Below are 16,197 nucleotides of genomic sequence, written 5' to 3'. Positions count from 1 at the left end.
TTTCACTGCTTCAAATTGAACTGTGACAATAGGTTGATCAGAGCACTTGCCAAAAGCCCAATAACAATAAGATATTTGCCTTGTTTTCTCATTAATGTTTTCAATAATTATTCATAGTTGTAGTATAATATTACTGTTAAAGATTAAATCTGTATTCGAAACAACATGCCATACTGACGCCTGCAAATGCATACAACATAATTCAATGTCAGCTACTTGTATTTTGTTATTTTGGTCTCACCAGTGATAATCGAGGTTATGCCGTTTGTTTCATTTTTTGGTCAAAATACATTGTGATTTATAAAACCAAAAGTCTCAGTAGTGGCAAAAGATAAAGATAGAGTTTTAAAACTAAACAGCAAACTGACACAGTGTAGTAGCTGAGGAGTTGGTGGAGGCCAAAACAGAGTTGAAATGACAGTATTTATATACATAATATAGTTATTTGGTCTGAGTAAATAAATGTTTTCACTATTGGTAGTTGCTGTAGTCCTAAAAAATCTAACAAAACTAAACTATTGTAGCAAAAAATTGTGATTAGATGAATCGGGTATTGCAACCCCTGCCAATTAATTTACTATTGATAAAACTGTCTCGTAGCAAACAGTTAAGAGCTAAAAATGCTTCTTTTACAGGAGGACTCCTTTCCACACCTTTGTCACGGTAGGAAAAATGTGGAACTAATGACATTAACATGACAACTCAGTTGTTTCCAAGTGTCCAGTGAATCATGTGTGTGAAGGTGAGCTCGTAAGCACAATACCATGAATCCAGGAAATTATTTAAACAAGCAATTTTTCCACTGGGACATGTTGATGTCACTTTTCAGTCGGAATTCAGTGGTATCATGAGATCAGATCCAAAGGGTTTCAGAGAAATGCAGCTCTGCACATGTTTGTGGAGCTTTTAAGTGGTCACACATCTCTCATGAGAGCTGAGACACTTGAAGATAATGTAAGTTATGACACAGTTCCCGCTTCAGGCTTCCAACGTCTGCTCATAAACAGATTCTGTGTTTCATTTTTGCTTGCGTTAGGAGGAGAAAGCAGTCGAGGCCACAGGATCATTGCAGGAGCAGAAAGTACTGTTTTTATGTCAACTGAGCTAAACAACTTTTAGTAATGCGGCTGAGGTTGGGATTGTGGTGATTAATGAAGTGTGCATAATAGAATGTAAAGGAATATAGATGATTAACCCATGGCAGAAAAAACACTACATCCCTTACACTACAACTTGCTTTGAGTCATTTTGAACTACTCCTTTTTGAATTGTGCAGAACTGCAGGACATGCATTTCAATTATTTTGTGTCTTGGGTTGCAAAGGCATCGATGTCACTTTATTGCCATTTTCATTGGAGCTGGCAGGTGCTAGATTGAATACATTATCAGACCAAGTGGGAGGTCTACCTCCTCGGCCTTTCTGCACTTTCCAAGAGAGAGTGTCACGTAGAACCCTATTTATAACCCCTAAATCACATCATACACTTTGCGGTAGACCGCCAAACTGCAGTAGCACGTTGCTTAATTATTGCCTGAGGAAAGATACATATACAGCTCTAGTACCCACGTTCATCTGTTGAAAAACCTCTTGTCCGATGCTGCAATTTTTAAGTGAAAGTATCTGCACCATACAGCAGCAGAGTGACATCAGAGTGGCAGGTTTTTATCACATGACAAGACGAGAGTTGATTGCCAAGCAGAAGGCTTTGGTGTTTTTGACGTTTGACCGACTGACCAACAGAAGGGTCAATGGTTTTCTGCACAGACATCTTTTATGTTATTAGGAGAAAAAGCTTTAAAATCATAATGACACTGTGTCGGGACAAATTAGACTCTTACAGACCCCCTCACTCTAATTGGGCTAATTATTGAACATTTCTGCACACACCTAATCTGTAAGCGTTCATTCAAAGAGGCCAGTGGAAATGAGCTGCATTTTTCTACTTAACTTCAACACCCTGTGTGTGTCTCTGTTTTTCCTTCGAGTGTCAAAGCCTCTAAAACCACATCTGAAAGATACTCTTACTTTTTCCTCTGCATTTGTCCCGCTTTATGATTTCCTTCCCCCCACTTCATTTCTGATGTATTTTGCAGATCTGAACTGAGGCTGTTTCAATCAGATACCAGCGTGTAGCGTGAGCGCTGTTCCATCTGATGCAGCAGGACTCCCAGCTGAAGTGTTTTCAGCCCAGATGTTGCAAGTGCTCAGTGTAACAAGGCAGAAAAGGTCTGAGATGACTGAAATATTTAAAGTTGACATGTTTTACTAATCATAGGATTGGCTGGACCTCACTGCCACTGCAGCTCAAGAATGTTGAAACCGAGCAGCTTGTTCAGAGTTGAGCTGTTGACTGGATGTTGGCCCCTCGCCAGAGTTTTAGAGAGAACAGCATCATCCTCTGATTTATTTTCTCCAGTGGTTTGTGATCACTGTAAATCATATGTAAGCTAGAACCAATCACCACAATCCCAATCCATTCCTGTGAAAGGTTCTTTCTTAATTATATTTGTGTATAATGTACTTACAGCTTCTCACTTAGTCTTACAGTCATAATGGATATGACTTAATGAAACTCATTATATTTTTGCTCTTGCCGTGTACGGCATACCAAGAGATGTTAAAGCATTTATGATGATAATCAACAAAGATTTTTCTTAGCAGAAAGTTGGCCATTATAATAACAATGAAAGTATAATCATTATTAGTGTTGATTAATCTGATTATTTTCTTGGCTGGTCTGGAGAACCAAACATATCTAAGGTGACATCTAAAATCCAGAGAGAGGTTTGTTCTGCCTGTGTGTCTTACTCTCAGCCTCTGTGATGAACTTTATTACACTTGTACTGTAGACGCCTGCAGGGCTGCATGAAATCTAACCAGGTGTTACACACAATTACTCATATCCTGTTATATATTCTGTCAGCTCTCCCTTCTGTCATTTGTAGGAAACGACTAATTCCATGCTGACAGATATCATCAATCTTTTTATTATTTTAAAGCACCTTTTTTTGCAGACTTTAGTTAAGAATTGTTTTCCCATAAAACGCAGCAACACTTAAACAATCATTACATATTCACTCCCTCGTGGAGGCCAAGCTCAGTCTCAGGTATCTGTTGAGTCGGTGCATTCAGGATATTCTTGTCAGTTCGACCCGCCGTCTGGAGGATTGCCCCCTCATTTTCAAGTCATGGGATGATCCTTCAAGTCAGCAGGTCCACCAAATTTTAAGTCTTATCTGTTTAAATTCATCTTGCTGAACTGGTCCACTGCCTTCAGGCGCCCTGTGTTCACCTCAGACATCTGAGCAGTACAATTCGAGAACAAACCACAGATTAGTGTATAGAAGAGACCCCTTTCTCTGCCTCTTCCTCCTTTGCTTAAACAAGGTGAAGTGGTAAAAGCAAACTCTTGCCTTCAGTTTAAGAACACATTGCTAAAACTTCTAGAACCAATCAACTCATAGTCCTGTTATAAATCCTCCCTTGAAGGTTATAAATTGAGTTAGTTAAAACTCTGATTAAACTTATTGATCACTCAGCTTTATTTTTACTTAAGTCACATCCATAATATTACGTCTTCATTTTAAAATATTGTTAGTTAAAAACTAAACCAATTTGTCCAAATGAGCGTTTCACTTCTGAATCGTTCACATCAGTAATTCACTGTGAATGTGTGTGTTACTTTGAAAAGAGGAAGTAATGAGTATGACGAACAAGGAGAGAACAAAAAGGAAGAGCCTCGATTTCTTTTCTTTGAATGATGACATGGTGGAACTGCTACCGACAGTAAGTGTTGACAGCAGTTCACCACTGGTAGTCAAGTCATGACTGATAAGAGCCAATCAGGGAGCCAGTGTGGGTGGCTGCGTCATCGTTAACAGTTTTTGCTTCTGTTCAAACAACAACGCAGCCCCAGAGATTCCCAACTGAAATGAGGCCAGCAGCTTCTCTCAACTTCTCTGTTTGAGGGCGCTCGAAAAGGCATAAACATAACACCAGTGATGAATGTGAAAACCAAGGCGTAGTAGTGTGGATGTCTTCTGAGTCTACTTATTAAATTGACAACTGAATGTACGTTAATGAGGAGACCACGACCTGTTCGGGGAAGAGAGGAAATAAGCAGCATGGTTTACGCTCATGGATAACGACTGAGCCTGATGGAGTCAGATTCCTTACAAGCTAAAACCTCATTATATATATGAATATTTAATATAATTTTGATACAATAATAAAGGAGGTAAACAGCAGATTCAGCAGCAAATTTGCTTTATTTGAGGTCTGTTGCTAAGCAAACTATCCTCGTAAAGACCGGTGTCCTCCAGGAGTCAACATCTGTTTGTGAAGACAGCACCTGTTAATCCATTTCTGAATAACTGACCTTCCTCTCATTAAAATACCGACCAGTGTTAAGCAGCTTTAACTTGTGCCAGTGAGTTGGAGCGCTGCAGTGGTTCATTTGCTGAGCCTGTGGCTGCAGTTTACAGACAGAAGAATACGTCTGTAGTTTGTGCCAGACGCCTCTACCATGCACTGCCTTATTGCCTTGTTTTAATTATGGACTTGTCAAAAGCTCATTAGGAGAGAGGTTTTTTTTCCTTTTAGTGGCTTTGCCAAACTTTTTATTTACTTCATAGCCAGCAATATAATTTTAAGACTGAATATTAGTCTAGAGCTACGCGTAGAGTCTGCCTATGTAGCTTATTAATGTCGGGTGAGTATACCCTCTCATTTTTACAGTTCGGGAGAAATGCTTCTTAGCTGAATAGAAAATGTTTCATACTAAATTAAAAGTTTGCAGCTGGAAATAGTCTGCACTCATTCTCCCAGCCTCCTTCGAAGTCTCATGAAGTTACTTCTGTAGAACTAAATTGTTCTTAAATTGCTCAAGTGGGAATCATCTTCACAGAATAATTAGTGATAATTTTGGCTCTAAAAGCCGTTGCCCATATTCCTGGAGGAATATTAGAGAGCATTCACATCTTACTTGCTTCCCTCAAGCTTTGGGAAGCTCTGAGATCATTTTTTGAATTTAATCAAACATTCTTGATGAGCAAGCAGAGATTTTATGATAACATTTGTCCAAAGAACATGAAGCAAGACAGCTGGACAGAAACAAAACATGGCACTTACATTTTTTTGAGTTTTCTTGACGTTCCTTGATGAGTTTCCATATTAAGATATATTAATTTATCTTAACATAATATTTGTCCATATCTCCCAGACCTATTATCACCAGCAGCTCACTTCAATGCTCAGTTTTGTGCCAGACACCTACCTACCTGCTAACTGGGTCCACAAACACTGGATAAACAGGCCAATTATGAACTGCAGCTCAATTAGCACCGCAGGAAAAATACTGACTTGCAAACAGCTGTTAACCGGTAGACGGAACGAGCCCTAAAACAGCTGTTTTATTCAACCTCTACACACCAGCAGGATCACAATGATTTATATTAATAATGCATAGTGGACTTTAGAACATTGGGCAGGCGTTCAGGTCGTAGAGGGATGTTTGTATTTCGAATCTTATAAGTAATTTCCATGTTAATGAGGAATAAATAATATAAGGATTTTTTATTTTTTTTTTGTTTAGTTCCCAGATTTCATTCTTTCTGTTTTTCTGTCTTTTTTTCTTCTTCCTTTTATCTGTCCCAATACCACTTCACACATTTGCATATTCTACTCATACGTGGACACAGTGGGACGTGTTAAAACCCAGCGTTACCAACAAGCATCAGACCACTGACTCATATCATATAATATTGACTGCAGACACAAATAGCACAGAGATCTCGCCTGGATTCATTAAATGCAACACATGTGCAGTTCATGGGTAACAACCCCTTATTATATTCATTGCTTCTTTCCCACCTGGTGTTATCAGTTGTGCATCCCGTCCTGTGTTGTTCTGTCTCGGAGGCTGAACAGTTGTAGCCCTCAGTGGTGGAAACGGGGGCCAACTACACTCAAGTCTCTGGAGATTGTGGCCAATTATAGCAGATGCATTACAGGTTACAGTTGTAAGGAGAATCAGAGAATCGGCCAGCAGGGACCGCGACAGCAGGGAAGGTGTGTGTGAGCGAGAGAAAGAGAGAGAGACAGATTTAATATTTGCAGAGAAAAGACTGAGCACAATGCAGGTGAAGGCAAATGTCAACTTTTTTAATCAGCTGTTAAATCCTCTGTTTTGCTTTAAGCCAGTGAATGGGAAAAGTGTTGAAAACCAAGTGCAGCTCTGCATTAGACAGTTGCTTCAGATGTTGTTTGTTATTGCTGCTAACCCCCATTTACTGTGTACATTTCACTAATATCTGCCATGTGGAGATGTTTCTCTGCTGAAGAACTGGTGACGCAGAATCATTACGAGCAGCAGTGACACGCTCTCATCTCCCTGAGGAAGAGGAAGAGGAGGGATTAGATGGATGTAACATGTAGTTTCATTATGAGAGCATCTTTTATAGAGCATTACATTGACTGGCCACTTTTAGAGCAGCTCTGGTTCCAGAAGTAGGTTTCCCATTCGTTCTCTCAGTTATTGATGTTCTAGAAAGTCCTTATAAAAAGAGCTTTAAGGTCAGAACCAGGCCGCCAAGAAGAATCATGAATATAAAACATTAGACTCTGATTTTGCAAACAGGAAAAAGGCAAAAATACAAGACTGTGTGCAGAATTATTTGAAAATAGAAGAAACTGGACATCTCAGAAAACATTGAGGATCATCCCTTTTAAGGACTTCCGCCACTTCTATTTTTAAAATAGTGTTTCATTATATTAGTTTGGGTCATTTCTGCATGTATATAGTTTCATACAGCGTGTAGTATAGTAACCTGGTGTAATGTTTCTATCACACCTGAGGATTGTGGGTAGTGTAGTACTTCGTCATCATGAGAATAAAACACTTTTTACTTAAAAAGCAGTGGAAATCATACAGACTTTTCTCTTCTGCAGGAGCATATAACACTCACAATCTTGTTGTAACCTTTGGATATATATACAATATTCTGGCTAATAATCAAAATCTCTTTTCAGATAATGAATTGGATTTTATCTGTGCTGTGAGCTCCGTTTTTTCCATACAGAAGTTATGTTGTAATCGTATTCTTTACAAAAGAGTCACTTTCATAATTGACACATTTTCTTGAGGGAAATTTCAGTTTCTGCCTTGAGACGGGAGCCGTTATTAAAAATGTCATATTTGTGAGAAATGAGAAAGAAAGAAGCTAAAAAAGGTGATGATCTGTTATCCTTAGCCCTGATAATCTCTTCTATAGTCGTACAGTACGAGGTGATCATGAAAGACATTAGCCTGAGTGAGAGGTGGTGATGGGAACTGGATTTATGATCTTCTATCAAGGTGTTTTGTCTGTGTCGCCACTAAAGCCTCTGGCATTGGAACTGATTTATTACTTTGCACATGATTGCATCAATTAACTTGTTAATTGATGCAATCATGTGCTGTTGCAGCACCACTGCATCACCTGGATGTGTCACATCATCATGTTGTGTATGCATTTATTAATTATTGCCAGTTCTGTTTATAGCACAGTGATGTAACCGGCTGATAGAGTTTAGACTTTAGAACTTGTTTCACTCTCTGGAACACAAGTTATAAATGTGTATAAAAGGACTCTTTCGTCATGCAGTTACTCTTTAGCCTTATAATCACATTTCTGTCTATATGGTGAAGAGAACATAAAATGTACTGAGCATTTTTACTTGCTCCTTGTTGTTTTCTCTATCAGTTTCCTTTGCCAGGGCTGCACATCAGAGTAATGGATGATGAGTTTGAATACTTCACAGATGCCAAAACACTGCACAAAAGGATTTTTACATTTCCAGAAGATTTTGTATTTCACCGTTTTTCTGTTTGATCTATAGATTGATTTAATTCTAATTAGGAATTTGTAAATAAGAGATGTTTTGATACTGATAACATTATCCGTTACTACCGAAAATTACTGGTCGGGCATTCACGAGTACGCAAATCAACGTACCAATTTGATACTGTGCCAAGTATATTAGGTTCACCCAAATAAAACAGCAAATACCTTCTTATTGGTCGCTATACGATGGCAGTTGCGCTAGTGAAAAGAGTTTCCAAAGTTTAATGTTAGCACGAGCTAGCTGGAATGCCAGCAACTTGTCAATATTTAAGTTTTTAGGGGTTTGTTACCAGTTAAAAATCAAAACATCGCAAAACATGTTGATCTAAGTAGGCAGCAGTGAGAGACTATACTTAATACCTTCATGCTTGAGTGTTTGGCTCGATTGGTGAGGTTACAACATCTTTGTGCGGTCAGGATTTCCGGAAACACCACAAAGCTCATCTGGTGAACGTCAGTGAGGAGAATCCAGACGGACGGATTAGGGAGGATGATGCTGAATCTGAAAACTTTCCCCAGCGTTACAGGGGTCCTGTAAGAGTGTGCAAGTCAGATTCATGATTGGATCAGCTACTGTCCCCCCCCAAAAAAAACCTCGTAGTCCCTCCTGTCTCCCCTCAGCCAATCAAATATGCCGTCACCGCCGGGCTTATGACCCACACCAGTTGCTATAGCAACGTGGGCCTGCCTCCTGGAGAACATGTCATGCATGTTAAGTGGTTTTCAGATGCTCCCTCGTTGTCTCTCGTCCTCTCTCTTAAGAAGAGACACACACACACACACACACACACACACACACACACACACACTGGATGAAGTGGTGTGGCAGACCACTGATAGTTAACATGAGGGTTTGTCTCAATGCCTCTGACACAGCACTCGTAACGACATGGCCTTGACTCTGCCTAGCCTGTCTCTTTAAATAGAGCGGCTACAGTTATACATTGAATGTCTTATCACTAAATACATTCATTTTTACTACCTAGAAAATAAAGTTTTGTTGTACCTTGGATTGACTTTAAACCCAGGCAATGTATTTAAACAGCTCAGACAGCGATGTGTTGTCCTGTCTTTTAAATCGGTTCTGTTTCTTATTGTCGTGCTCAAATATATACGTTTTCCTTCCCTGGTCATTATCTAAGATCTCTCTGCTGTTCATGTCCGGCAGCCGTCATGACCTGTGTTTCCATCTTCACCCCCGTCATGCCCTCAACCTGAAATGTAATCTCGTGTTCCGTTTGTTAAAGTGTCTCGATGAAGTCACAAAGGTTAACAACCTGCACACAGAGTAATATGCTGCAAACAAAGAAGTTGGTACATGTTACATTTTATATACCTACTTATTCATAATGTTCCCCATAAATCAGGCAGTTTCAGTTTGACATGTTTTTCTGCATAATTGGCCTAATTAGATTTTTATTCTAACTAGCCTGTGAGTCAGGTTTATATATTTCTGAATTATTAGATTCGGTGCAAGGCCAGTTGAAGTTTCCAATCATTTGGATTAGAGATGGAGTTCTCCTGTTCCTATTTGACTTCCTGTCAGAAGAAACACATGTACAGAGTCTTGTTGCAAAATGTACAATGTCTGGGCTGATGTTATGAAATAAAGTCTGGCAGCCACCAGACGGGGAACAGCCAAACACCAGAATTAAACCCCTCAGTTGACTGAGTTTATATGTGTTCTGTAAAGCACACACAGAGATCATCACATTTTCCTGAAATTTGGAGATTCCGGCTTTATGTGAGAGAGCTAAAATATCCAATCGAGCCAACGTGAGATTAACGTGAGGCGTTGTTGGTGACGTTACAGTCGACAAACGGGACGAAAACAAATATCTTTGGATTTAGAACTGATGCTCCTCACTCATAAACGCTGTTTAAATTAATTTGGGATCTCCACACCACTGTATCAGCTCCTATCCAACTGCAGTTGCAATAATGAAAAACGGTCCACTTGCATGAAATGAACAGCTGACAAATGCACTTACTATTTTTAGTGGATCAGGAGTGAATCAGAAAAACATGAAACTGTCATCTGTGAGATTAGAGTAACATGGTCTCAGCTCAACTTCCTGAATCTGGCATCTCCACCGTGAGTCTCCTGCTTCTCTGATTGTAACTGCAATGACTTTGGGTCTTTGGCAACTAGATAAACAAAGCATGATATTTGCATTAGCATTTCCTCTTAAACCTGCATGAGCACACACGCTCAGCAGTTTGCAGTGACGACACAGCTCAGCTCCAATGCACAACCGTGCTATCATTGCACTCTGCTGAAATTCAGACCATCACAGTTCATAAAACCACTGTATCAAAGTGAGGCCAAACAAGAAAAGACAATATGTATAATTCATGGTTCTGCTGTTATAAAATTTATATTTATTTAATGGGGACAGTTTATTTTCATTCTTGCCGTTAAGAGTAAATGGAAGTGGAGTGAGGGAGGGACGAGAGAGGTGCAAAGTAACTGAGTTGGCAGCTTCTTTCCTCCAAAACTGAGGAAGAGTTCAGGAGAGTCGCTGCAAATTATTCATAGCGTCCTGTTGAAGCTGCTACTGTGTGTTGGTCTGTGTGCGCGCACATGTGTTTGTTAGAGAGAGAGAGAGCGAGCAAGAGAGAGCCAGTGGGTTGAGAAAATGAGGGAAGTCAAAGTGTGTAGGGGATAAATTTAGTTGTGGGTCAGTAATCGGTCAGGCAGGCCACACACACACACACACCCTTTTCCTGTTCCTCTTCTGCGTGGTTCACTACTGAGAAAACATCAGAATCTTTCAATGAACAGAACCTAGATGCATGTCGGGGTTAAAATAAGTTGAGATATCACAATGTAGAAAGTCCAGAGGGATGATGGAGGTGGTGGAAATGGCGTCTCCAGAAGAGGTTGACCATACTTTCAGTGTTCAATGGCCTCTTAGAGTTGCACCAGCATCTTTGATCTTTGTCAACTACAAACTACATTCACAGTCTTTCACTTCCAAGCATCTCGTGTTTTCCTGTTGGTTTGTATTTTGACACTATTTCTGTTCAGACCCTCGGGCATTTCCCACGTGGCCCCGTCTCAACATTGTTTCCATTCACTGTCTTCTTTTCATTTTTTTGGTCTGTTTGTTTATTTGTTCAGAGCACATCCCTGTGTCCCACTTCAATTCCCTCACTTTTTATAGTAGTGTGTCTTTGCCCCTGAGCTCAGTGGATAGACTCAGGATATTAGTTGCCCCCCCCCTAACTATGTACTTTACGAACTGCGAGAAAAAATAGTACTTCACAAAACCAAAAGTACTTCTTTTGTTTTACAGTCTTAAAAAGTTTTTAAAAGTAATGTTTCTATTGTATTCTTTCATTTCAAGTCTTTCAACATCCTAAATCTCAATAAGTGCTGCTTAAAAGCCGGCACACACGCCTCCATTTGCATGTACTCGAACATATAGTGCAATTATATAGAATTAAAACAATTAACTTTTTCCAATATCCCAGCATTTCAAGTTGTATATTCGATTTTTGACATAAGTTGCACTTATATCCAAAGCAACTTACAATAAGTATCCATCGGGGGGGGGGGGGCTTCAGCATCTTGCCCAAGTATACTTCAGCATGGGCTGGGACCCGCCAACCTTCTGGTTGGAGGACAACTGCTCTAACCGCTCAGCCACAGTTGCACAGTTTCAGCCAATTAACCCAGTTTCTCCTATAACATCCCTGCTCCCATGGTACTTCTGACATCCACGTTTACATGGAATTGTTCTGAGACGCAGGTGAAGCAGTGGTCCACCTTTTTGCTGTTTTCAGCCTGGTCAGCATTTTATTTATAAAACCATTCGTACAACATGTGCAGAGTCCGACCTTTTAAGTCTGTGCATGGATATCAATTGCAGATACTGATCAGAGGCTTAGCTGCGTGCAGGCAGGTGAAGTCCCTTCGGTTTATACCTGTTCAGCCCATTCTGTGGACTCGGCTTTCTCACTGTGGCGCTTCGGAAAAGGGCAACTTCTGATTTGATCTAATATCACTACAAGAACCTAAATATCACACAGGACTACAGACGTTGAAAAGAATCTCCGTGCTTGTAGTGACTGAAAAGCCCGAGTTCACCTTTTTCCCAAACAGTCCTGTCATGTTTTCAAATGATGCGCTGGCTTTCTGAGAGCAGTGTGTGTATATACGTGTGTGTGTGTGAGAGAGAGCATTGTGTGTGTATGCCCCTGCTACTCCTCAGTACAAACACTGTTGAAGACAGTATTTAAATACACACTCTCTTAGCCTGCCCCCTACTGTTGCCCAGACCTACTTTCAAACACACACGAATACACTCACACACACTCTTGGGAAAATAAACCCCTGAAACACTTGTGAAGTGAACAGAACTGGACTGGAACTGAGCGGTGACTTTAATGAGTGTTAGTTAGATTTTTCTAATCCCGCTTATCCCAGTTAAAACCCAATTAAGCACTTTGGAGATAGACTTTGGGCAGAGGACTTTGTGGATCATACTGCCTCTTGTGGTCAAGAACGGCATTGCTCCACCTCTGCCCTTCTATATGGCAAATGAGCGGCTCAATAAGTGTTATAATTATCTTTGCTGCCAGTTGTCTGGAAAATTAATTATCCACATTTTCAGCTCTGGCGACAAGGCATTTCTGGGAATTTTATAAAATGTAATTTTTTCATCATTCCATGCACCTGGGATTTTTTTTTCACTTTGTGTCCCATTTTGTTTATGTCTATCGTCAAATAAATACTTGTCTTCTTTTTAACCAGTAGGCAATTTGAGTTACAGCACGTCTCAAAATGTGTATCTACTTTTTAAAAAATTTAAATTGTACAAAGTTCAATAGAAATCAAAATGTCTCAATTTTAAGTTTTGAGTAAAAGCACATGAACTTGATTTTGCCTATGATACATTTCTAAATTTGAGTGCTTTTGACATAATTGGTCCACAACTCTCCAGTGAGCCAATCCTCAATATTATAGCTGTTGTAGTTCTCCAAGCGACCAGTTGGTGTCCTCCTCTCCCCACTTTGACCCCCACAGACTGATCCATCACAGTGAACGATTTAGCCTCCTCTCTTTGTTTTTTGGGACATTTTTACAAATGTGACAATGATATTAACACAAACTATAAAGTGTGTTTTAATGTGTAAAACAGGAGGAGCAATTATTTGTCTTTTTAAAATTGTGAAATCATCAGTTTTGAATCTAGTCTTATGCTCTTTGTTTTTTGTGTGTCTTTCCCTCAGGAGCTGAAGAGAGTTAAGTGCCAGGACTCTGAGTGTCGTCCGTCCTGGAGTCTCTCCTCCCTGCCATTCCAGACCTTCCCCCCCTCCCCCCCAACTGATCTGCCATCTCGCACGTCCATCTTTGGACTGGAAACGCACTCAGTCCTGAGTACGCACACAACCACAGTCACACACCTCTCCACCCCCCCGCCTGGCCAGGATGATCACCTCGGAGCTCCCGGTCCTACAGTGAGTGAAACACATTGTCTCGTTATGGGCAAGCGTTGACTGTAATTAGTCATTTTTCATTGGATAATCCCTGTGTCCGTTTCCTGTCACTGCCCATATGGTACTCATTAGATTAGTGATATCATCATATGTTAAACATTTATAATAATAATAAACAATTATAGGTGTTGACTATGAATTAAAGTCAATGAGGTAATAGAAAGGTCTTAAGTTGTAGGTTCATGGAGAATAAGTAGGAAAATCATTACTTCTCTGTGGCCTTTTATTTAAGCTTTTCTTATACACAAAACCTTTACTTTAGCTTTTTGAATGATTCTCAGATGTGTAAGTGGTCGAGTCTCAAAACAATACCTTCGGCCCAATGTGTGCACATGTGTTTGAGGCTAATCATCGGTCAATTTGGAGATGATTATCTCATTTGTTCTGTGGATGAATAAAAGCTTTGATCGCACATGAGTCGTTTGTGTTTTGCTCTTTCAGGGACTCGTCCAACGAGTCTGGGGCCACAGACACAGTGGGCTTGAGTATGAGCATGAGCGAGTTGGAAGATCCGGAGGTGAAAGGGAAGAAGAAAAGAGGGAGGCCTGGAAAACAAGCCGCGGTATGAGTCTCTGCAGTGGAGTGTGTGTATGTGTGTTCGGAAAAAAGTGTGTATTGAAAGAAGCAAGGAAACAAGCTCTTTCCCCCCTAGTTTGTGAACACAAGTGTTTTCATACCTTAGTTTGTAATTGGCATTCCCCCAACAGACATCCAATAAGAAGCCTCGAAAGGCGCCAGCGGACAAGACAGTGGGACAAGCGCGAGGGCGAGGGAAAGCCAATGGTGTGGCTCAACATAATGGAGACAGCGGAGACCCCATTACTCTGTTTGAAGTGGTCAAACTGGGAAAGAGTGCCATGCAGGTGGGTGACCGTCGTCCTGTTTTTATTATGGAAATGGTTTTCCAGCGAAGGAGGTAACCTTTAAAAGTCTCACTGTTGTGTGTTTGTTTTGTGCTCTGTGTGTGTTTTGTGTGTGCAGTCTGTGGTGGACGAGTGGATTGAATCGTACAAACAGGACAGAGACCTGGCGCTCTTAGACCTCATCAATTTCTTCATCCAGTGCTCGGGGTGCAAAGGTACGACCACATCAACTTCTGTAGCTACATGGTACTTTGCTGTGAGCTCTTTGTGCACGAATAACAAATCTGAGTCTGACGTGTTGCTGTGTAACCAGGCACTGTGAGGATCGAGATGTTCAGGAACATGCAGAACGCTGAGATCATCCGCAAGATGACCGAGGAGTTTGACGAGGTAAACGTCGGCCTCGGCCACAGAGAATCAGAAACATTCAAGTGGAACTAATGTCAGGTTCTGGAGGAGGTCTGAGGGAAGGACCACCCACTCCGCTGACATCTCGGACCCACTACTGTTTCACAATCATTCAAATGTATTATTTCACTTCTCACTGCCCACCATCACAACATCAACACTCAGCCCCACGTAATGATATGAAATTATACTTTTCTTAAATAAGATAAAGGTAAGTATAAAGTAAAATCCCTCTTCACAGCAAAGCTCCTCAAGATTTATTGATTTCCTCCTGACTCCTCTGTATGCTACCTTTCTCTCAGGCTCACACACACACACACAAACATTTTTGAAATCATACTCACAAAAAACAACACAAGTGACACACTTGTTTATTTGCATATAGAGCAAGTTAATTAGATCCTATTACAAGTCAGGACACATTTTAATACCAGGTCTGAGCCCACGTACTTAACGGTGTCCACTGGTGATCAGATGTCTCATGGTGGAAGTTAATAACAGGTCTGAACAGGGCCAGTGTGTTCTGCCCCTAGGTTCTGCTAACAGCAGGAATAGATCCTCTCCAGGCTTCTTCAAATGACTTCAATACTCTGACTATTTCAGACATCAACTAAAATCAGTTGGTCAATACGTCCAAAGTCCAGACAGAAAACATGTATAACATTTTTTTGTTTTGATTCTGCACGTTTTTCACCAGCTTCCCACCACATGACACATTCCACGCATTATGATATTGTACAAAAAAAAGAATACCAAACAACTAGCAGCGGTTGGGGAGATGAAAGGGGCTCCAGTCTCCTTCATTGAGAACAAATGTGATCTCAAACCCGAACGGAAAATTGTAACAAGCAGCAACAATGAGCAACAGTGTCCATGTTGCTGAAAACATTGTCCCTACTGGTGAGCATCTGTGCCTCGGAGAGGATCTTCATTTCATGGTTTAATGGCAGCAAATTGTCAAACAGTCTGAAGACACAAAACTGATTCAGTCATTTGTAAACCAGAATCTGAACCTTTTTAAAGTTTGGATTTTTCATAGCAACTTTGACACTGAAGTAAACAATGGAAAAAACATGTTGTTTTGGCTCAAAACTCTTCAGCAGGATGAGGAACCAGATGAAGGAAGAAACAGTCTCCCTGACCCGCTCTGTTTTTCGTCAACAGGACAGTGGGGATTATCCTCTCACCATGCCCGGCCCTTTGTGGAAGAAGTTCCGCTACAACTTCTGCGAGTTCATCAGCGTTTTGATTCGTCAGTGTCAGTACAGCATCATCTACGACGAGTACATGATGGACACCGTGATCTCCCTCCTCACCGGGCTCTCCGACTCTCAAGTGCGAGCCTTCAGACACACCTCCACGTTAGCAGGTAACGACCCCAGTTCTTATCATCAGCTCTCATCATCAACATCAATAAAGTTATTGGTACAAGGTTTTATTTCACAATTGTTGGGGCAGCGGGCAACTCACCTGGTAAAGCCCCGATGAGGCAAGGCATCAACCCACAGAGACCCGGGTTCGAGTCCCCCATTCTCTC

General features: G+C 40.7%; 1 protein-coding gene across 1 annotated transcript in view; it reads left to right on the top strand.

Moving 5' to 3' along the window:
* The window catches only part of stag1a (STAG1 cohesin complex component a), a 37,543-nt gene that overhangs the window by 9,875 nt on the left and 11,471 nt on the right, over positions 1-16,197 (top strand). Inside the window, exons 2-7 of the mRNA XM_062397607.1 lie at positions 13,123-13,350; positions 13,831-13,951; positions 14,097-14,252; positions 14,371-14,467; positions 14,566-14,642; positions 15,825-16,029. Of these exons, the coding sequence (XP_062253591.1) occupies positions 13,322-13,350; positions 13,831-13,951; positions 14,097-14,252; positions 14,371-14,467; positions 14,566-14,642; positions 15,825-16,029 (685 nt within the window). The 5' untranslated portion in view covers positions 13,123-13,321. The remainder of the gene's footprint in view (positions 1-13,122; positions 13,351-13,830; positions 13,952-14,096; positions 14,253-14,370; positions 14,468-14,565; positions 14,643-15,824; positions 16,030-16,197) is intronic.

Source organism: Platichthys flesus, chromosome 10, assembly GCF_949316205.1.
Source record: "Platichthys flesus chromosome 10, fPlaFle2.1, whole genome shotgun sequence".
NCBI lineage: Eukaryota > Metazoa > Chordata > Actinopteri > Pleuronectiformes > Pleuronectidae > Platichthys > Platichthys flesus.
The sequence above is the reverse complement of the archived record's forward strand: the minus strand, read 5'-3'. Positions and strand labels throughout refer to the sequence as shown.